We start from the raw sequence: 24,461 nt of genomic DNA, 5'->3' as shown, positions 1-24,461 counted from the left end.
GGTAATGATCCTGCTCACTGTCGTTCGGTGAATGCCAAACCTTTCACCGAGATCTCTGTGTGTAGAGCCAACGGCCAGGTACATCAGGAAAAGAAACAGCTCATCTATAGGAGGAAGTTTCTTTGAAAGAAGAATAGACAATTAAATACTATTAATTCTGTGTGTGTGTATTATATATATCATATATACATATATGTACCATATATATATATATATATATAATATATATATATATATCTACAGATATCTCTATATCATATAGAGATAGATATAGATATCTCTATATGATATAGAGATCTCTATAGATATAGAGATTTCTATATCATATAGATATCTCTATATGATATAGATAGATATCTCTATATGATATAGATAGATATAGATATATCTATATGATATAGATATCTATATCATATAGATATATCTATCTATAGATATAGAGATATCTATATGATATAGATATAGATATATCTATATCATATAGACATATCTGTATCTATATAAAGATACAGATATCTATAGATATAGCTATATCTATATAAAGATATAGAGATATCTATAGATAGATATAGCTATATCTATAGATATAGATATCTATATCATATAGATATATCTTTATCCATAGATAGATATATCTATATGATATAGATATCTATATGATATATATAGATAGATATATATTTATGACTGTCGTAGATTCATACCGTGGATGTGGGAAATCTTTCTGAGCTAGCTGTTGAGGACTTGGTGTTGGTGACACGGATCATCTTTGTCATCACAGCAGGCTCCACCAGCTTCCAAAAATACTGGAAATGTCGGTATGAGGCAAACCTGTTGATATGGTTTTAGAAAAAAATATATTTGACAAATACTGCATAATTGTTGTCATTATCTCCAACTGTAAACCAAATGTTAAACTGAATAACGCAGAGATCTGTTCTAAAGCAATGTGTATCATTTTAATCCCAATTTAATATCACTGCCCCATTTAATTTTTAACAAGTTGTCATGTAAACAATGGAGTGTTAACGAGAAGAAAACTCAGTGATGCGCGTCCGTTTTATAATATTTCTGTATTTACTGCACTGGTAAAGCAATAAAGAAATTATAGTTTATACAGTGCATGTAGCATAAAGAGGAACAACAATGATAACACATACTAACCTGGTATAATGCCGAATGTCGTCGTCTGAGCATTTAAAACGTTCCAGACAGAAACGAGTCCGCAGTTGCAGCCGCTGAACTTCATGCTGCAACATCTGAACTTGTTTTTGCAGGGCCTCGTTTTGCATCACTAGCTCGTTGATCCTAACTCCACTTGCAGGTGAAACACAGTAATCGTGTTCAGGAGCCACAAACACCATCTCCGAACAGTCCACAGTCGGCGCTGCAGCAGCGGGGCTTGTCGCCTCTTCCTCCCTGGGTCTACGTTCCCACACACTGGGTCTTGGCACGGGCAAAGAGTAGTTATTCCATTCAAATAAAACGGGAATAGCACCCTTTTTTAAGCACCTCTTTCCCCTTGGTGTCTCTAACAGATCATCAGGCAGGAAATGTCGACTGCATACCCGTGTCTCTCTACGGGGACTGAAATCTTGCCTCCGAATTTTGGTTAGCCACTGCTGGCGCACTACAATATCCACAGGGAAGCGATGAAAACTTACTTTACTGTTGTACCGTGATGAACATGTACATCTAGGCACACAGCAGTGCAGTGACGATCCACTAACCAACTGGTAACAGGGTTTCTTCCTCTGGACTCCAGACAAACTCATTTCTCTTCTCTCCTGACCACAACAATGCTATTTCCACCGGAAGTGAATGCCATCACCACGCTAACCCGGAAGTTAGCGAGCGCCATATTGTGCACATAGCCTATTCAATTCAGTTCAGTTTATTTCTATAGCTCCAATTCACAACATATCATCTCAGGGTACTTTCCAGTTCACCAGATCATCCAGTCAGATTGATTCAAAGTTTTCTATCTAAGGAAAACCAGTTGACTGCATCGACTCATTGACTCGAAAGCAATCCCTCACACTAAGCATGCTTGTAGCGACAGTGGAGAGGAAAAACTTTCTTTTAACAGGAAGAAACCTCCAGCAGAACCAGGCTCAGTGTGAGCGGCCATCTGCCAAAAACAAACCCGTCCGTGGAGGATCAGGAATCAGAAATGTGAAATGACTCTTTTTTTCCACTTTTACCTGATGTATTCCAGCATCCAGCTGCCATGCACGTGGGCATTGTCAGTTTCACTATAGCTCTGGTGAATTTCAATGGTGAAGTCCTCTGGAAATCTTCAATCATTGTTGTTGATTGCAGATGTGTCTAGTAGTTCCCATTGATTTAGCTTGTAAAGCGGGGAGAATGGCGCTAGGCTTACCGCACCGTGACGTCACTGCTGGAAGATGGCAGGAGGGAGGGGTTACTATATTTGGGCAAAAATGGCCGCTCCCAGACTCAGTGGTCGCTACAAAGATTATTGTTTTTTTTTTTTTTTACTGATTTTTTTTTTTTACTGTTTTTTTTTTACTGAACGCTAAAATCATTAAATCACAGTGAACGTATTAGTTTAAGGTATAAATAATGATCTATTGATTATTTCTTGCTGACCGGACTTCTCCTTTAAGACTCAGTGACAAGACTTGAAAAGTGATGCTTACAGAAACAGTCTATCCTGTCTGAGCTGAGTTATTCTTCCAAACAGATTGACCCAAAACTTCATTCTCCAGCTGTGTTGACCTGCTAGAGACGTGCAACCTAAAGCTGTTATCTATATAATTCTCATTTAAAATTATTTTGCAATGCTCTCTAAATCTATAATTTCCCAGAAAAGTGAAACGGCGTCTCTCGCCGTCTGCTTTCCATCATCCTCGTTCTCTTTACCAGCTGCAGAGTTCAGCAGAGTCTGCAAGACGTAGGAAGCTGAAGCTTGCTTTGTCCTTGTAAATCTGCAGGTAGCGTATTTTGGAGACAGCATGAGGTCGGACGTATTCCCCGGCAACACCTTTGGGAAGTGGGAGACTGTGATGATAGTGGAGGAAATGGAGGGGGAGGGCGTTCCGAAGAGCGACGCAGCAAAGTCCAACGAGGCCCAAGTGGAGCCGCAGGAGAAAAGGGGAAAGTTTGAGGTAAGCTCACTGAGGAGAATGTTTCCATTTAGCAAACATCCCTCACCCCCCCACACACACAGCATGCTCACATTAACATGATGAAAATGTGTAAAACAGCCGATTACCTGCTGGAAAAGAAACATGAAATATAGTTTCATTTATTTAGTTAACAAAGGAGGTCAGTGAAAATAAAAATAATCTTACTGGCCCTTTAATTATTAGTCTTTATTAGTCTGAGAGAAGGAAGCTCTGCTTCTTTCTGACAGAATGTCCTGCTAACTTTGTCTACCTTCTTTGCAGCCTAAGGTATCAGTGGAAAAGCTCAGATGAGCAAAGAGGCAACAGCAGTGCTAAAAACAAAAGCCCCATATCTGTCAGAGAGACAGGCGCCTACAGCCTGAGCGGACAGACTTCCACTGACATGGTGATATGAAATATAAGGGAAGCCAAACACGTGATGGATCGCTGCCTTCTATCTAACAAAGCATGAGAGGATATTCATAATCAGGGAGAATGAAAAGTCAGCATTAGTGCGACAGTGGAAGGAACTTCCTATTTTGCTGGATCACAGGATGTTTCTCTTGGGCTGATATGAGACTCTTTGGACTGTTGAGACCAAGTAGAGCTTTTTCAGGTGTTTGTCCTGTTTCCTCTCTAAATGTAGCACAGCCGTTCATAAAGAGAACATCATGCAAAACGCCATAGTACTCTTGGAATATTTTGCTGCTTTAGGAACTTAACTACCACTACCTTGACTAAACTATCTGTAATTAATGGAAGCCTTATCATTTTGTCTTGAGCATAAAATCAATACAAATGTCCAAAGATGGGATGGCTCAAAGAAAGCAATAGTAATACATTAAATTAAAATACATTCTTATTCCCATTTTGAAGCAATGCATTAGAAGAGCTTGATGCAAACAGTAGAATGAGAATCAATGCACTAAATTTAGCAGAAATCCCAAATGCCAACTGCTCTCTCTCTACGTCTCTGGTTGGCATTTGTATTCGAGTTGAGGGGGGTGGTGGAGGGGTTTCTTAAAACAATCTGAAAAATCCTCCCCCTTCTTATATGACCATCCCCCTTTTACTATCCCCTGTGACATTTTATCACTGAATTAGTAAAATGTATACTATATATTAACCGTAATGGCATTAATATTGGCCTTTCAACATTTAGCGGGCTGTGAGCTGACGAGTAGCCTGAGCAAACAGATAAAATAACCATGACTATGAAGCTGATCCCAGTGGGAGATTAGTCCCTAACTATGTGGGAGCAGTGATAGCCATGCTAATTCTGTAGGGGCAGTGATAGCCATGCTAACTATGTAGGGGGCAGTGATAGCCATGCTAACTATGTAGGGGCAGTGATAGCCATGCTAACTCTGTATGGGCAGTGATAGCCATGCTAATTCTCTAGGGTCAGTGATAGCCATGCTAACTACATAGGGGCAGTGATAGCCATGCTAACTACGTAGGGTCAGATATAGCCATGCTAACTACATAGGGGCAGTGATAGCCATGCTAACTACATAGGGTCAGTGATAGCCATGCTAACTATGTAGGGACAGTGATAGCCATGCTAACTCTGTAGGGTCAGTGATAGCCATGCTAATTCTCTAGGGTCAGTGATAGCCATGCTAACTACATAGTGGCAGTGATAGCCATGCTAACTACGTAGGGTCAGTGATAGCCATGCTAACTACATAGGGGCAGTGATAGCCATGCTAACTACATAGGGTCAGTGATAGCCATGCTAACTATGTAGGAGCAGTGATAGTCATGCTAACTATGTAGGAGCAGTGATAGCCATGCTAACTATGTAGGAGCAGTGATAGCCATGCTAACTATGTAGGAGCAGTGATAGTCATGCTAACTATGTAGGAGCAGTGATAGTCATGCTAACTATGTAGGAGCAGTGATAGTCATGCTAACTATGTAGGGGCAGTGATAGCCATGCTAACTATGTAGGGACAGTGATAGCCATGCTAACTATGTAGGAGCAGTGATAGTCATGCTAACTATATAGGGGCAGTGATAGCCATGCTAACTATGTAGGAGCAGTGATAGTCATGCTAACTATGTAGGAGCAGTGATAGCCATGCTAACTATGTAGGGGCAGTGATAGCCATGCTAACTATGTAGGAGCAGTGATAGTCATGCTAACTATGTAGGAGCAGTGATAGTCATGCTAACTATGTAGGAGCAGTGATAGTCATGCTAACTATGTAGGGGCAGTGATAGCCATGCTAACTATGTAGGGACAGTGATAGCCATGCTAACTATGTAGGAGCAGTGATAGTCATGCTAACTATATAGGGGCAGTGATAGCCATGCTAACTATGTAGGAGCAGTGATAGTCATGCTAACTATGTAGGGGCAGTGATAGCCAGGCTAACTATGTAGGAGCAGTGATAGTCATGCTAACTATGTAGGGGCAGTGATAGCCAGGCTAACCTTGTACAGGCAGTAATTGCCATGCTAACTCTGTAGGGGCAGTGATAGCCATGCTAACTCTATAGATAGCCATGCTAACTCTCTAGGGGCTGTGATAGCCATGCTAACTATGTAGGGGCAGTGATAGCCATGCTAACTCTGTAGATAGCCATGCTAACTATGTTGGGGCAGTGATAGCCATGCTAACTCTGTAGATAGCCATGCTAACTATTTAGGGGCAGTCATAGTCATGCCAGTCCAGGGACTGACAGGAGTTCTACTGGAAGGTGCCTTGGTCAAGCTCAATGACCGGCGCACCTAACATGTGCTATGAATGCTTCCCAAAAAAATTCCCCTATCCTCCTTTTTTTCTTTTTTCCACAACTACTAGAGGGCATGAACCATCACCAATACCAGCTGATATGATACATGATTGCAACTCGTTGCTCCTTTACTGATCCGTGTTCCGCTTTAGCTCGCTAACTCTACTTCCTGTTTATTACAGTAATAGTCATTCAAAATTACCCCACTTTCCTTGGTCCCCTACAATTCCTTTTCATTTGTACAAAAATATTATTTCTGTCATGATTTGTGGACATTAAAATCTAAAGAGAAGAGGTATTACAGACCCTGTAATTCAGAGAGGTGGAGTCAGTGTTTAAAAGATATGTAAGAGGGGGTCACTGCAGTGGCTGGGAGTTGGAGGGGGTTTTGCTGCCATTCGGCTGGCGTTTGACAGGGAACGGCCATTTTGAATGGCTGCTACTGTAGAGCCACGCTCAACATATAATGACATTACGCTGATTATTTGATCTATTGTATGGAAACATCTGTGATTTTCTTTGTTTGTTTTTTTTACATCTTTAAATTTTTATCCAAATTTGCCAGAGAATTGACAGTAAAAACGACTGATGTCAATAACTCATCAGCTAATTTTTTGGAAATCTGCTTGTTAATAAGTGTACTCCTCCCAGAGGAGCCTAGGGTGTAGCGTGGGTTTTTGGACAAGCCCATCTAACTAGAACACGGTAGTTAGAACACTCAATACACTCTGCAACTTGTGAGAGAGCCACAGTCACGTACTATGACTATGAAAAATATTAATATATGCCAAAAATTCATCCTGATAATTTTTATTTTTTTTTATCATAAAAATAATTTTCCACCAGGAGCAATCAGCAGACATGAACATTGCTGAATCACCATGAAATTATCAATATTTTCCGCAGCATATAGTATACAATTTTTGATCGTGAACACCAATTGGTCATCTTCTGAACTTTTCCATCCCATGACTAAGAGGCTCCTGATAGCACTGGTAAGACCAGGAGCTCCACCAACCTGCACCTGCTGTACCTTCAGCAGCTTTAGCTGCTGCTTCAGTGAACATCCATCTGCATGTTGCATTCAGAGAGCGACTCGCATAGGATCCATCCTAGCATCTAAATATTTTTAAACCTTTTCCACACTTGATCTACTGGCCTAGTAAACGCCTAGGTCCTGTCACTACCCGATTCGTCCTGATAAACATCCCGGTGTCCAAAAATAATTATGGTCATAAAATTACTTATTTCTATCCTTAACGAAATAAGAATAAAGAAAAAAAAATAAAGAAAAAAGAATACTAATACATATCTTTAAAAAAGGTTTTGTGAGACAATTTTGATGCTTTTTATATTTTCTCCATTAAAATGCTTCTGTGACGTCATCATGGGACATGCTCAGAGCAGTCCGGCAAAATAAAATTAAACCAAGTTTATCTGCATTTTAGTTGTTTCTTTCTTTAGATTATGGACAGCATTGCATAATAACACGAAAGGAAAACATAAAACTCAAAAAGACTAGATTTATATTTAACTCCAAAGCTGAAAAGTTAGCTCGTAGCTCCTAGGATCCCACTTCCGGGGCAGATCGGGCACAGAGTGATAAAACAGAAAGGATTTTAAGGCACTTATTTTCTGAGGAAATACATTATTAACCTTTATCACATTATAATTTAGTATATTTTGTATTTTGGGGAAGTCGTAGGGAAACAGCTGTTCAACCGTTGCGTTTCAGAATTCTCCCGAGTGGCGCACAACTTTACACGAGTGAATAAAGTGAATGTGATTGGTCGATTATCAAGGGGGTGAGATTGTTGTGTCGGAAGGTTCACAAGCAAGTTTGATTGTGGCCAGTTTCTCTGGAGCATCTTGCTAACCAGTTAGCAACTTAGTGCTAGCAGGTTTCCAATGGGAAATTCCATTGGGACCAAGTAGCACTAAATTGGTGACTTAGAAATGACGCTGTCAAGGAACGCTATGGACAGCGGAAACATGCAAGAGGAGGAGAGTTTAGTGTCGAAGGTCGTGGATGAGTCTCCTCCATCGTCCATTTTTTATTTATAGGAGGAAAGCGGGGAGGAAGATGTTGTGGAAGAGGACGCCAGGGCGGCAGAAGCTTGGTTTGGTGTAGAAGGCTTACAGCCGTACATGTTTGAGCCCTTGCCTCGCAACGCTGCCAGTTCTGTTAGCTCTACGCCTGCTGAAGACACAGACGTCCATCCCCGTGAACACTGGGACGCAACTCAATGGGAAAGGAAAGGATTCTGATTTCAAACTTTACGGATATTAGCTGCGACATATGAATCAAGATGCTATGAGTGAAAACATTTGATTGACAGATGACTGTTGTTATACGATTGGTAGAATTTAGGTGTTCAGGCTGACATAGAACTAACTGGCCTGAAGAAGATAATGGAAAAAAAACAAAACACAGATTTCAAGACAGGATTTTTTTTTTTTTTTATAGAAATTTTCTAAATTTTGAGACAATATCGTCTGACAAAGAGTAGATTTATATAAATGTTTAAGCAAAAATGATTTGACATTTAAATATGATTTCCCTACTACTTTAACAAAATAAAATGGAGGGCAACCCAGATATACACTATATTGCCAAAAGTATTTGCTCACCCATCCAAATTATTGGAATCAGGTGTTCCAATCACTTCCATGGCCACAGGTGTATAAATTCAAGCACCTAGGCATGCAGACTGTTTTTACAAACATTTGTGAAAGAATGGGTCGCTCTCAGGAGCTCAGTGAATTCCAGCGTGGAACTGTGATAGGATGCCACCTGTGCAACAAATCCAGTCGTGAAATTTCCTCGCTCCTAAATATTCCACAGTCAACTGTCAGCTGTATTATAAGAAAATGGAAGTGTTTGGGAACGACAGCAACTCAGCCACGAAGAGGTAGGCCACGTAAACTGACGGAGCGGGGTCAGCGGATGCTGACGCGCATAGTGCGAAGAGGTCGCCAACTTTCTGCAGAGTCAATCACTACAGACCTCCAAACTTCATGTGGCCTTCAGATTAGCTCAAGAACAGTGCGCAGAGAGCTTCATGGAATGGGTTTCCATGGTCGAGCAGCTGCATCCAAGCCATACATCACCAAGTGCAATGCAAAGCGTCGGATGCGGTGGTGTAAAGCACGCCGCCACTGGACTCTAGAGCAGTGGAGACGCGTTCTCTGGAGTGACGAATCGCGCTTCTCCATCTGGCAATCTGATGGACGGGTCTGGGTTTGGCGGTTGCCAGGAGAACGGTACTTGTCTGACTGCATTGTGCCAAGTGTAAAGTTTGGTGGAGGGGGGATTATGGTGTGAGGTTGTTTTTCAGGAGCTGGGCTTGGCCCCTTAGTTCCAGTGAAAGGAACTCTGAATGCTTCAGCATACCAAGACATTTTGGACAATTCCATGCTCCCAACTTTGTGGGAACAGTTTGGAGCTGGCCCCTTCCTCTTCCAACATGACTGTGCACCAGTGCACAAAGCAAGGTCCATAAAGACATGGATGACAGAGTCTGGTGTGGATGAACTTGACTGGCCTGCACAGAGTCCTGACCTCAACCCGATAGAACACCTTTGGGATGAATTAGAGCGGAGACTGAGAGCCAGGCCTTCTCGTCCAACATCAGTGTGCGACCTCACAAATGCGCTTCTGGAAGAATGGTCAAAAATTCCCATAAACACACTCCTAAACCTTGTGGACAGCCTTCCCAGAAGAGTTGAAGCTGTTCTAGCTGCAAAGGGTGGACCGACGTCATATTGAACCCTATGGATTAGGAACGGGATGTCACTTAAGCTCATATGTGAGTCAAGGCAGGTGAGCAAATACTTTTGGCAATATAGTGTACATCTGGATGCGCAGGACGGATCGTGCTTCCTGTACGGATCGGGGTAGTGACAGGCACCTTTAAACTTCCCGTTCTTTTTAGTAATTGGTTTCTTTGGCAACATGATAAGTGACCTTTTTGATCCTGTTCTCCACTGAGTCAGTGTTATGCAACGCTTTCAGATAAGATTGCTTGCTCTATGCCAAAAAAATTTTTTTTTTATGATGATAACTTTTATGTGTTTTTACATCCTTTTTCAAAAGCACCACATCCTGCTTTCTCTTAGATCGCTTATTATCACTTCAGTGTTTGCCAGTAAAGGATATTGATCTTGCAGGGGGTGTGATGTAGTAAAACTAGGGGATTTCTCAGAAATAACGATTTGTTGCAGTCCTTGGAGCATTGAAGATCAGAAACCAGCTTGAAGTCTGTGCTTCTTGGGCTTCCCACCTCCCTTAAACAGGCCTAAACATGTCTGGAAAATGAGTCTTCAAACAAAGTAGCTCAGTCTGGTTTGTGTGTGAACTATGTGTGCAGGAGCAGGGCATGAAGTCCCCCTCTGCCGTGTCCGACCAGTGGGGCTCCTACTTTGTTGACGTGCACAGAAGTGGAGGGGGAGACGAGGAGCACCAGAAACTGACCTGGTGCTGTCACTGCATCCACACATACAGCACGATGGCCATCCCCAGTGTGGAGCACATAGCTGGTAAGTTGGTCAAAACATGAAAACAAGTGTGTAGATTTAGGTTTGTTAAAAAAATTAAAGATCATTGAAAGACGCTGACCGCTGCTTTCTAGGCAGGGGAGGCAAAGACATGCAGGAGGCCCTCTGAATTGAGAAGACAACACATAAAACAGCCCCATTCTACAGATAGAGAAATGTTAATAGAATAGACATCCATTATCTGTTCTAGGTTGTGTCCCTCTCTTCTTGTCCCTTTTCTTCTTGTTTTCCTCTCTATGTTTTGTACTCAGCTGACTTTTCATGCTGTCTCTAAAGGAATGAAAGATTTTTTCCAAGCACTAAGCTCACTTAGCTGATTGCTCCTTCCTGTGTTTCCAAAATGGCCAAAGTAAATAACCCAGTCCTTCTTTTCACTGTAGACAAGCCATGATCTGCTTCTCTGTTCTCCATTTTTCATTTGGATGAAATAATAGCTGCATGAATCATGACAGCAGACAAGATAGAGGAGAGCAGGAGGCGGGGTTACCAATCTACTTGCTCTGGAGAGCAGAGTTCTCTGCTTTTAGATGTTGGCGCCAAAGCCCCCAGTAGCAGAAAAAAGTCTCTAGGCGCTTTTTAGAAATCAAAGTTCTAGAGGGGTCTGAAAAGTGGCTAAATATAGCGACTAAAGTGCTAAGCTGGCAGCACTGCTCTTTGCATGGTTTGTTTTCAAATGGTTTGCTGCTGTCTGGTTGGACCTTTCTGAACATGTGCAGCAAATGGACTGATCCAATATGGTGGACACTGAAGGGGGGGGGGGGGGGGGGGGGGGGCTGAGACACACTTAATATTATAAGCGTTCTGATGACATTTTAGCAAAAGGATTTTTATCAAAAACATAATGTGCACAAATAAGGAGTAGTTTTATTGACCATACATGTAAACAGAGTTTTATGAGGCCCGCAGGAACTTGGAGCCCTAGGCAACTGCCTAGTATTGCCTAATGGTAAATCCCCCCAGTTTCTAGGATACATTTGTTTTGCTCTATTATCTTCAAATCAAAGCCAGACACCATTTTTATCCACCCTGCTGTTCCAAGGATGGTTACTGGTCCTTACTGAAAATAATGAGGAGGTACGCCTAGACTAAAACATACAGGGACGTGTTAATATAATGCCAAAAAGGTAAGAAATCAGCCGTGAACTTCGAGAAGCAATTTCCATAAACCAGGGACGGCTTTTAGGACCCTGAATGAATTTCTCAATTTTTCATGTAAAGAAATTCATTTTCGCAAAAAAAAAAAACAGAAAGGGTTTGTCCTCATTGGCACGGACGGACAAACACATGTATAGGATGTACATGCAGGTCCTGCATGTACATCCTAGTGTAGAGAATGAATGGAGACATTCAAGGATCCAGTTATCATGTCAGATGTTAAAGTTTGATTAGACAAAGATTTAGAGAGAAGGGACCACAAAAAATATTATATTTAGAGGAACACAAGCCCAGCCTTCATGCCAGATGGTGGAGGACTGAAGATAAGACCATTTGCAGTCATTATATAGATTATGAACATGTTTATGAAATGATACTGGAGTCCAAACTGAGACCTTTTGCTCTACAGTTGAGGCTTGGCTCTGAACGAGTCACTGACAGGACAAAGATGCAAAAAAACACAACAACAAATCTATGTGTTGAAAAGGTCTAGTCAAAGTTACTTTTACATTTAAGAGAGCTGTGCTTAAAGCAAAAGTCTACTCAGCAAGGATTAACCAATGGAACATTATTTATACCTAAAACCAAGGGCGTAGGTTTGATTTCAACTTTGGTAGGGACACTATTCTTCAGTTTCATTGGTCCTTTGCAAAAATATGCATGCTCTTTTTTATGCTTAATGTGAGCTTCAGGGCTCATTTTGTTGAAAGAGAACAGCAGCATTTCTTGCTACATTAATACAAATCTTATAAGCACTACATGCACTATATGCTGTTTATCAATATTTAAAGCATAACTGGCACTGATGAATGTGGAATTAGGACTTTTTCCACTTTGAAAAGGATTGCATTTAAATTTACCTGCGACTAAGACAGTGTCTGTTTAACCAAATATAGTCTATAATATGTGGATTTATCCTGTGTTTTCTTCTGAAGATAGAGAATTGTGCAGAGGTAAACCCCACTCTTATTTTTTTTTATCTAATATGCTCTCTCTGGATCATGCAAAATAATACATTCAAGGGACAGCAAATAAATGTATTGTATTTACATTTGCACTGGAACTAGAAGAGGAACTGACACTGAGCATTTAAAATATTAATATTAGAAGTTGTACATCTGGGCTGTAGTTACTCTGTGTAGCTAATTTCATGTATTTTATCTATGGCTGAAACAATTAATCATATTAACAAATTATTTAAATAATCGTGAACTAATTTAGTAATTGATTAATCGTAAACTGGAGTATAGGGCCACTAAAATGTGCCTTTAGCCGGCAGAGCGACTCACTTAGAGCAGGAATTATACCAAGATTGTAAAAAAATATGTAAACATTTAGCGTTTAAGAAGTAAAAATAAAAAAAAAGTTTTTCTCTGTCAATATTCTCCATCCAGAACTCATCCAAAGGAAACGTTTAAACGTTTCTGTTTCACCTGGTTTCATTTCATAAAAGATCTTCTTTAAGGAGCCTTTGGCTATCTGATTAAAAGATAAAATAAAAGAAATCATAACGTTGTTAACTTACATTTCTCAAGTTCAACAAATCAAAAAACTCTCTCCTGCTTCTTTACAGAACTCCAGTCAGAAGCTTTCGCCTGTTTTAGCGTAGAATATATTTTTTTTATTTGGACTAGTTTCGTAGCCCAATATTAATTTATTTTAGTGTCTTTTTTTTTCGCGCTCCAAGCACCCGCGCGCGCACACATACAGACTAGAAATAACGCAATCAGAAAGAGAGAAGGCGGAACTTAAGGCAGAATAATCAGAGAGTTAAACCGCGCAGCACAGTTGATGCGCTGCTATGTGAAAGGGACAGGAAAGAGCAGGCAGCTGCAGCTACCAGGCAGAGAAGCTGCGAGAGGAAAAGAAGCGGCTGCTGTATAGTAAATTATAAACAAGTTGTTCACATCCAATTATTGGTAGGGACAAATGGGTCCGTCCAAAATTTTGGTAGGGACATGTCCCTATGGTCCCTATGCAAACCTACGCCCATGCCTAAAACTAATACGTTTGTGTTGATTTAATGAATTTAGCGTTAATCAGTAAAATAATAAAAACAATAATTTTTGACTTGATCATTGAGTCTGGGAGCGGCCATTTTTGCCCAAATATAGTAGCCCCTCCCTCCTGCCATCTTCCAGCAGTGACGTCACGGTGCGGTAAGCCTAGCGCCATTCTCCCCGCTTTACAAGCAAAATCAATGGGAACTACTAGACACATCTGCAATCAACAACAATCATTGAAGATTTCCAGAGGACTTCACCATTGAAATTCACCAGAGCTATAGTGAAACTGACAACGCCCACGTGCATGGCAGCTGGATGTTGGAATACATCGGGTAAAAGTGAAAACTGATCCTCCACGGACGGGTTGGTCGTTGGATTGCCAACTTGAAGAGGGAGGATTTGCCATCGAACTTCTGGCCAGAGAAAAAACCCGTAATATGTAGCCAACATTTGGAAGAAGAATGTTTTCAAGATGACTTGGATAATAGCGCGTTGTGACAATCACCAGATACAGCACTGGGACTTGATCAACAGCCGATACCGCACCGTGACGTCACAAACCAGTAGGTGGCAGTAGTGTTCTTTGACAAACATGGATGCCTCCAGTAAAGCACATTCACATGAAAATTACTCTGAATTAAAAACACTGATCATTTATTGAACAGTATGGAATAATTTAATTTCTGAATATACCCAGACTTTTCCTTTAACAATAAACGTTTGTAATATGAAGCAACTCTTCAACAATAGTCAGGTTGGCTTTATAGCATTCTTCTGTTTTTAGCAATGATTTACCAGCAGGGAAAAGCTGAACCTCTACAAGAGTGTTAATAAAGGATTCCAGACGTGCTTATGTAGAACTCAACAGTTCTTTCCTCACCTAACAGTGGGAGACGCTATCCAGTCCACACTTGTAAAACTAACACATAATGTTCCAACTGGGTGTTATCTATCATGGAATTCAGGGGCCTCATGTAGAAAAAGGAAGGAATAAAACAAAAGTCTAAAAACCAGTCCTTGCTTTTTTTTTTTACAGGTGAATAAAGACCAGCTTCAACACGACCATTATAGAAACCTATGTGATATAAATGTGACTCTAAAAAAAAAAAAAAAGTGTGATCACCTTGATTTTTCTTCCAACAGTAGAATCTGTTATTTTTTGGAAATGGAGTCACATGGAGTCTGAAGTGCGTGAGAAGGTCAAGTGTTACGTGATATTACAGATGCAGTGGCCTCCTAAACCGCCACATTAAACATTCCCATCAATCTGTTTCAACGCGGAAACGTTCACACGACTCAAAGCAGTAGCTGAACCAAACGCAGATGTGGAGCCGCAGAGAAAATAAGAGACGGGTTCTTGGGTAAAGGAAGGCGGTCATTTAGTTGACTAATTGATTTGGTTTGTGTGCAAACAGATCAAGATTTTCTATCTTTTTTTAGTGGTAAAGCTGAAGACATCAAATTTTATGACCTTAAAACATTCTGAAACACACAACATCTTAAATGATAAATCTAAAACTCAATAGAAATGCCTTTACTTCCATTTCCCTCAAAATAGGCTAAAACGGAGCAACAATTAGTCAGCTGGAGTCTCTATCTCTTTAAATAACTAATCAGAAGGGTTCATTAGAGTTCATTACTGCTTTTAGCTTTAACTTATTAGTGAAGGAAATATAAATATTTAAAGTGTTTCACTTCCTCTCAACATGAGATGCTGTGGTCCTATTAGGGATGAAGCTGTGAGACTAACAATCCACCCATCTACACTGTGACCCATCACTGGGTTAGTAGGAATGAACACCCAATAATGCCCATGAATGTTAGGGAGACTAGGGAACACAGAAAGGTTGTTAGAATATAGGAGGGAATGGGGGTATGGCGGTGTTCTGTCAGATGAGCATACCCATAGTCAATACCTGTTTATCCCTTTAGTTTATCTCTTTAGTTTTGTATGAAAAATAGACTATAAACTACCTCAACGGGCCTACATCCCTTTAAGCCGGGCATACTCAGTCAGATTTTCTGCCCTTTTCAGGCTGACTTTTCAGTCGTGTGACAATTTTTCCATTGGGCCGACTTTTAGCCTGATCGTGTGTTGTGTCGTGTATAGGGGATAACGAGGGGGATCAGTGTACCACAAACGCCTCCCGATCAGGAATCATGAGGTCCGGAGAAAATCAAACATGTTTGAATTTCAGTCAGCGGTCATAAGATGGTCGTGGGCAAATCTCTTAGTGCGCAAACAAGGATTCTTCTTCTTCTTAGATGAAAACACAGAAGCATGGCAGGGGTGCGATGAGTGAAATGGAGTTATTTCTGTAAAATTGACAGACTGTAGTAGCCACGTTTGCTCAGCCATGTCTTTGTCCAAATGCGTCGTCGCCTTTTCTTTTTAGGGCTTTCAGCACAAAATTGCACAAACTGCCAAGGCAGCACGTTTCACTCTAGTGAGCTTTATATTCCTCTTCTACTGGTTTGGCTTCTGGATAGACGAGTCCGAGTAGCTCCATCTAACTGCGGAGCTGAGTCCCACATGGATTTTAGACGTACAGTGTGAGCAGGTAGATCGCATCAGAGCGTCGGGCCGCACAGTGTGAGAACATACATGGTGAACTGTGAAACCCAGAGGTTTCCTGCGGTTGTCAGTGTGAGGTGTAGCTGCGTTGAATGATAGAAAAAAATCAGACAGCCTAGTCATTAGGGCCGGAGAGGTTCACAAAATCCACGGTTCGGTTTGGTTTACGGTTTTTGGTTCGGTTTGGTATATGTTGATTGTTAGGAAAATCTATTATGTCTTGTATAGTACAACACGTGTTGCACAATGCTTGCACACTGTTGCACTTTTATCCACAACTTTCTTTCCGCCGTCATCGTAGGTCACTCTAAATGCAAAGTGGTCCCTAGCAGACCTATAAAGTGCTGCTGGTGCGTCTTCCAACTCCTGTTCTTTCCCACTCGCCATACCCACACAATTCTCCACAACAACCACTGATGGGACAATGGCGTTAAGAGTAATGGCGTTACTAACGCACAGCACACACAGAGAGATGGAGAGTGAGGAGGACTCCAGCAGCAAAACAGCTTTTTCCTGATGGAAATACGGGTGTTACGTCGAGCTGCGTTTCCCCATCAGATACGGTTTCCCCTGCATCTCCGCACAGCGCAGGCGGCACGATTCACCGCGCAAGCAAAAGGAAACGTGCATGCTCGCTAAACGCGTGCAACAGTCGCCCTGTGCTCGCGCCACAGGAGAACTATGGAGAGCGTGAAAGATCAAATGATAGCCTATATGGAGAAAGGGAGATGGATGGATGGATGGATGGATGGATGGATGGATGGATGGATGGATGGATGGATGGATGGATGGATGGATGGATACTCTGCCTTTCGAACCTACTGTATTTTTTATTTTAAACATTATTTGATGGCCTTTGTGGCAGGGATGGAGATCCATATTTTATGTCACACACAGAGTATAGATCTAGATAGATAGATGGATAGATAGATGTTGCAGTATCTATAACAACCCAAACACACAGGATTTCAGAATTAGACATCCCCAGTTATTAATTTCACCAGATCTGAATGCCCTGTTAAAAAACTTCACATGGCGTTCCCCCCTGATGTCATTTACGTTGAGTTGCAATAAATGCAAAACTCTCTGCAGGTTCTTGTCTTTGTCGTCCGCTCTATTCAGCTGGCTTTGAAACACACGGCGAGAAGGTGGGGGCTGGGTGGTGATGGTTAGGGGGGCGAAAAACGCAAAAGTAACGCAATAGTTACTTTTACTAGTAACTAGTTACTTTTATTGTGGAGTAACTCAGTAACTCAGTTACTTTTTGGGAGAAGTAACTATAACTAATTACTTTTTCAAAGTAACGTGCCCAACACTGACAACAACTGATTTTTTCCTGCTACACCCGGCTACGCTGCTTCGCTTCTTCTTCTTGTTTACTACTGGTGGTTGGCTTTGGTCGCAGTACCGCCACCTTCTGCTCTGGAGTGTAAACGCTTCGCCTATGAGAAAAAGGAGCAGCGCATGAACCGAACGCAATCAAACCGAGACAGTCAAACCGAACTGTTCGGACGGTTTTCATAAACTGTTCCATCCCTAGTAGTTATATATAAAAAATAGGTTACTGTTTGGTGTTTTTTGAAGCGTATGGCGACCTGACCTTAAATCGTTTTTTGTACATAACTAAAGGGATACACGCCCGTCGAGGTAGTTTAAAGTATATTTTTCGTACAAAACCAAAGGAATAAACACAAATCTGACGTCTTGCGCATGCGTATTGACTATATGTATGCTGGTCTGACAGAACACCGGCCTATTGGTTGGGGCATTGCGCTTGGAATCCTGAGGTTCTAAGTTTGAGCCCCACTCCAACAGACTGCTACTCTGGGTCTCTGAGCAAGACCCTTAACCCCACACTGCTCATTGGGCGTAGCACAGAGTGTGAATTTTGTTGCTTTATACTTGTGACAGTGTAATGACAATAAAGTTGAATTCTCTTCTATTCTAAGGGTGGTAAATATGTTTATGGACACACACCCTACTGGCTGTGTGTTAGAACAACAATGAAGGTGTGAATTTAGCTCAAATTATGGCAAAACATTATTCTCCACATTTATGGAATAAATTCAGAATAACTTACATTCGAAAAACAAAAGTCTGTTAACAAAAACATTCCAGTCCAAGTTGAACATATTTCAGTAAAAGACTCTTGATCATACTAGCAAAACTCAACTAAACTAAACTACTGAAAACCATAATCGATGGGAAGTTGCAATGATATCATAGTTTAGCTGGATTTTATGTTTGAGAACCAAAGTTGATGTGAATTTGGGATGTGATCAAATTAGCTTTTAACTTATTTATAGCAATTGGCTTAGATAAGTAATATTAAGAAAGAAAAACCAACCTTAAACAGAGGGGGTGCTTTAAAAACCTACGATGCAGCGATAGTTGATTAACACTGGGTTACACTCGCCTATTCAGCCAGGCCAACAATTCCCTTTAACGACCCCCCTTTCAGAGACATAGACAGGTATGGAGCATTGCAGGCTAACAAAGAATCCAAACGGCCCCCATTCCAAGGGGATGGACCTGTTCGTCTGTTTCAATTTGCATGTTTTCTAACCAAAATCAAGGCTTTGTTGGGTTTCTGTATTAAACCTCAAACTCAATGCTATTTCTGACATTTTGAACTGAAAAAGCTTCCTGGATGGGAAGCGAAACATCTTCAAACTCGGAAACATAATCCAGTGGATGGTTTCTTTTTTTACTTTTTTGGAAAAACAGGCATTAAATATCACGTCAGTCTATTAAATCCCCTGTAATGTCCTTTTTCTCTGTCTAGGTCTTCCTCTGGATTACAAGTTCCCCAGGTTTTCCCCAGAGAAGCCCTGCACAATCGGCTACTACCCCAGGCCTCCAGATTCCGTGCTGAAGAGTTGTGAGGATCTTTCGTGAAAAAGAAAAAAGAAAACACAGGATAAATTAAAAAAAATGGTCCCCTCTAACCCCTCTGCCTCAGGAGAGGAATGTGCCTCTGTTTTTTTTTTTTTTTGCCTGTAGTCTCCCTAACATCGCAGAGCGCATACACTCATCACCCATCCAGAGAAACCATGTGAATGTAAGCCACAGTAACTGTAACAACGCCTACATTTGAAGTTGTTTTGTGGTTTAGTGTCCCAAACCTGTGGAAATACAAGAAAAATAACAGTGTGTGTGTGTCCTCCTCTCTTGTTTTAAGCAGTTGAATCAGTTCAACTGCTCTAAAAGAACCTCTGTTTGTGTCTCTTAACGTGAACTGATTACCTCAATCTGCTGTAATATAAACAGGTGAACTCATCCCCTCACCTCCTGGTTCATCGTGTCAGTAATTCTGTAACGGTGGAGTTGCGTCTCTGTAACGATGGTTTCTATGTATGTATCTTAATAACCTGAACGTGAGGTAAAAGCTCTCCCTGTGGAAGTCACTGTCGCTCTCAGACTAGCACAATACTGTTTTATGGTTGGGTTTATATGGTAGCTGCTTCATGATAACAGTGAAAGATGAGCTAAATATCCTGTGTGTTTATTAAAGCCAGGCATACACTGTGAGATTTTTGTCAATCGTTGCACGCAGCTACAGCTCAAACTGTACAAAGAAACCGGGTTTCACAGCTCACAATGTTTGTTCTCACACTGTGCGGCCCGACGCTCTGATGCGATCTACCTGCTCACACTGTACGTCTAAAAACCACACGTCGGACTCAGGGCCGAGAGATGGTGCTGGTCAGACAATCTGGAAGAAGAAGTAGAACTTCCTTGTTTGCACATGCGCAGTAAGGTAAATCAGCACGTAGCTCTGTTTCATCAGCAGGATTTGCCCACGACCGCCTTACAATGGCGGACTGAATTTCAAACATGTTTGATTTTCTCCCTATCTTAAGATTCCTGATGGGGAGGTGGTCGCCCCTCGTTACCCCCTGTACGCTACACGACACAGGACGCACAATGAGGCTCAAACTCGGCCCGATTGTAAACATTTTGGCACAGCAGGAAAATCGGCTCGAAAAGGGCAAAAAAACTTGTACAGTGTACGCCCGGCTTTAGTGCTACATGTTTTTGCTTGTTTCTAGATGTGGACCATGTGTTACTTCATTGGTGTATACCGACCTCTGAATGGGTATTCATTGTTGTGCAGTTGTACTCTGCGAGTATGTTGGTTGCTCTTAATGCTTATTGGTATCTGTTGGGTTTTTTTTACGGGATAGAGCATCCTTTGGAAATCCAGAGGAACGAAAACCATGAAAATCCTGATCAGCTGATCCTGGACTCATGATGTTTTTTTAGTTTAATTCTTTGAATCCATCCTAAATATCCTTCATTTTCTGGTAGGTAAAGCCGGGTGTACACTGTGCGATAGTTTCAATCGTTGCATGTAGCTACAGCTCACACTGTACACAGGGTTTAAAAGTTCGCAGCTCACCATGTTTGTTCTCACACTGTACAACGACACTCCGGGGTTTAAAAGTTTGCAGTTCACCATGTTTGTTCTCACACTGTGCGACCCAACGCTCTGATGCGATCTACCTGCTCACACTGAACGTCTAAAAACCACATGGGCCTGAGCTCCGCATTGAGATGGCGCTACTCGGGCTCGTCTATCCTGTATGGAAGAAAAACAGTCTCATTGGAATCTGCCTTTGGAACAGAAGGCAGATTCACCGAATTTTAAACACTGAATTACTTACACTCAATTTTTATCTTGTAAAAATTCACCAGAAAAAAATTCAGCTGCAAAACAATTCAGCTGCAAAAGTGTTGACCTTTTGGTGAACTCAAGCCAAAGCAATATACACTCGATAGAGTCGAGCAGCTTCTAGCCAATGAAATTAGCTCATTTGGTCACGTGACAAAACGGCTGCGTTCAGCGCTGTTCCCGGCTGAATGAGGAATTTTTTTTGTTAAACAGATAGAATTACAAAACGTCAGTTAGCTACTAACAGATTGCTATTAGAGTTTTTCCTCTTATCAGACTGGGTGAAACAACTGAGCCGATCACAGCTAGTACGGCACCCCTGTCTGCCAAGGCTATTGGTTTGATCCGGAAGAAGCAGCCGGCGGCAAACTTTTTTTCCGCTTCTTCCGGATCAAACCAATAGCTGTCTGTTCTTAGCTAACTGACGTTTTGTAATTCTGGTTAACAAAAAAAAAATTCCTCATTCAGCTGGGAAAAGCGCTGAGCACAGCCGTTGTGTCATGTGACCAAATAAGCTCATTTCATTGGCTAGAAGCTGCTCGACTCTATCGAGTTTAGATTGCTTTGGCTTGAGTTCACCAAAACGTCAACACTTTTGTGGCTGAATTTTTGCGGCTGTCAGTTTTACAGAAACAACTCCATTTTACTCACTGCCCCCAGTCCGTGATTCTGAGTTTTTATCTGAGAGGAAGAAGAAGAAGAATCCTTGTTTGCGCACTGAGCGATTTACCCTCTATCATCTTACAACGGCCAACTGAATTTCAAACATGCTTGATTTTCTCCCAACCCCACGATTCCGTGAGAGGTTGATTGCCCCTCGTTACTCACTGTACAGTACACTACACGACACAACATCTGGCTGAAAGTCGGCCCGATCGAAAGATTCTCGAACAACTGGAGAATCTTAGCCTCGTGAGACCATCCTGATCTCGCGAGCTTTCAAGGTTTCACCCGCAGATCAGTCTGAAGACTCTCCGTTGAAGAAAATTTGGAGCCGTTCACCAAACGAACGTCCAATCAGCGTTGGCTTTGAGGCGGGTTGAGGTGTGTTGAACGAGAAGCACGACAGTTCACTCTAAAGAACATGGTGGCTTCAGCCGATGAAACTAGGGTTAGCGTGGCTATCGAGCAAGTTTTATCGGAATTACAGAGTATTTCTTCACGGAAAGAAGAGCAAAACACTGCTCTGGAGGCTTTTCTCAGAGGAAAAGATGTTTTTGCTCTTCTCCCGACTGGTTTCGGCAAGAGTTTGATCTATCAGTTGGCTTGTGCCTGGCTTGTGGTTGTGTTTTCGTCGTCGCTCTGTTAGTACGTCATACGCTTCGTTGATCTGATTGTTTTATTTGGCCCGTCTATCACCAACATAGGCCAATCAGCTAACCAGTATTTTCGGCCCTTCCCAAAATTACTTCAATGGAAGGTTTCCAGATGGATATGCGGACCAAATCCATCTGGCGGAGTCAGGTTAGGAGAATCTGCCCGAAAAGGCCAAAAAATCATACAGTGTATGCCCGGCTTTAGAGCAGTAAGGAGCACCTTTTCTGTTAATAGATATTTAATCATTTCAGCTCCATGAACCACCTCTCCTGACGATCTGTCTTTCTCGCAATAAAATAAATCAGGGAAGATCTCAAGGATAAATGTGCTTAAAAAGGTCGCCAGCACTGACATGCATAAAAAGGGCGCGTTGTGAGTAATACCTGCTGTCCACATTCAATCAGTCGTATGTAATTCTAAACATGACTTTAGAAACTGGTGAGCACATTTCTCGGACGAAGCAAACATTAGCGTATCCTAAAGCATCGCTGCTCTAATTGCACCTGAATCTTCACATTCTACAGCGATGATTTAAATGCACTTTCTAGAGTATTGGACAGGCAGTTAAAGCCGTGACTATAGACCCATTTCCACTACCCTCTGAAAACCCATCTGTGTCCAGCTTGGATCAGTTAACAGTGCCAAGCTTGTTTCCTTACGACCGTTTACACAGCACGCTAGCATGGTTCCTCGCCTCCTAGTGACGATCTATGGTACTACTGCTCTCTAGAGGGAAACAAGTAAACCAACATGGCGGCGCCCATAACAATCAGGAAGCTTATAGAGAGTCAGGCTAAGAAGGCAGCCTTTTGTGAATGAACTTGACGGAGTCGGCTTTTGGGAAGTGAATGCAACAAACGATAGTCTAATCAGGGATTACAAATACAGGAAACAATGACAGACGTTAAGGTTCATTACACTGCTAAGCTTGGGTGACCAGATTTGGGCTTCGGAAAAAGAGGCAAATTTTTTTGTTGGGGGGGTTGCTGGGCTGCTGACTGAACCGGACCGGGCATTTGAACCGAGCCATGAGATCCAGGGATGCTCCGGGTACGGTGCGACCCAACCCGACCCGGTGACGGTATGCTTCTCCCCGCCTGTCTTACCGGGCAGGTCAGTAGCTGCAGCCCCATCCCTCACTGGCTCCCTCCCCAAATCCGCCAGAGTTCCCGGACCGTCCCCGGATCTGACGGCTTGATTCTGCTGCACTGTAGTCGACCAAAATCCCCCCAGACATTTTTTTAGGTATGAAAAGTAGGACATGTTGTGGAAAAAGAGAAGCAGAATCATCACTGGAAATCGTGTGGCGCTGTAGGGAAGCTAGTATTTTTATGAATGTCTCAAATTTCCTGATTATGGAGGCTGTAACGAGATGACGCGGTCTCCTCATGCACTCTTTGTTATCTGAGAACTGAGCCAGAACTGAACTGCACCGAGCCCTACTGATGAACTAGTACCATTGTAGTGCGGTTCAGCTGTGTCTGGCACGGTCCAGTTCAGTTGTGCGTGCTATTTACACTCAACAGTTATCTCTGTTACCGTGCTCGGACTGATCGCAGCACGGTTTCAAAAGGGTAGTGGAAATGGGGCTTATAAGATTATTACCAGCATGTGATGGAGTTTAGTGGGATTGTCGGTTGGCGATTGAATGTGGCCAGGTAGGAATGTCAATAAACTGCCCAAAATGTGGGATAAAGTCTACGACACCATCGAACCACCCAGTGGTCCACCATGAGGTTGATTGTCAATGTGCCAATCATAGAAAAAAAACACCAACAAACTCTGGATCCCAACAGTTCTCCACTGCTGCCTATTTTAGACGATTCAGCACCAGTCATTAATTCTCTGACCTTAAATGGGTCCAATCAAAACGTTTGTCGATGGATTGTCTTGTATATAAGCTGTTCGATGAGAACTATCAGGAGCTAGTGTGGTATAGAGTGAATTTTGTTCCATTATCAATGCTGTTACGTCCCCCGGCTGTACCTAGGAGGTATAAGGCACCAAGACAGTGAATCAAGGAGTCTAAAAGGCATTTAAATAAGTTTATTCTGCCATTTCTTTAAATAAATTATTGTATATAATAGCAAAGGCTTCAGTGAGAGCTCAGGAAAAAATAACAAACAAAACAACCCTAAAAGGAAATGAAAAGCCTACAAAATAACCTACCTAACAAGCACATAAACAGGAGAGAATTGGGGTTAAACAGAAGGCAGCTCTCCCCTAACCTCGTGAGACCATCCTGATCTCGCAAGCTTTCAAGGTTTCACTCGCAGATCAGTCTGGCTACTCTCCGTTGAAGAA

The 24,461-nt window shown here is 41.9% G+C and overlaps 1 protein-coding gene across 1 annotated transcript in view; it reads left to right on the top strand.

Moving 5' to 3' along the window:
• The window catches only part of nt5dc1 (5'-nucleotidase domain containing 1), a 103,200-nt gene extending 84,109 nt beyond the window's left edge, over positions 1-19,091 (top strand). The window contains exons 10-12 of the mRNA XM_038271757.1: positions 2,958-3,131; positions 10,243-10,411; positions 18,951-19,091. Of these exons, the coding sequence (XP_038127685.1) occupies positions 2,958-3,131; positions 10,243-10,411; positions 18,951-19,063 (456 nt within the window). The 3' untranslated portion in view covers positions 19,064-19,091. The remainder of the gene's footprint in view (positions 1-2,957; positions 3,132-10,242; positions 10,412-18,950) is intronic.
• The last annotated feature ends 5,370 nt before the right edge of the window (positions 19,092-24,461 follow it).

Source organism: Cyprinodon tularosa, unplaced genomic scaffold (assembly GCF_016077235.1).
Source record: "Cyprinodon tularosa strain WSP-4 unplaced genomic scaffold, ASM1607723v1 ctg809, whole genome shotgun sequence".
Taxonomy (NCBI): Eukaryota; Metazoa; Chordata; class Actinopteri; order Cyprinodontiformes; family Cyprinodontidae; genus Cyprinodon; species Cyprinodon tularosa.
Note: the sequence above shows the minus strand (reverse complement) of the source record. Positions and strands in the feature narration are given on the sequence as shown.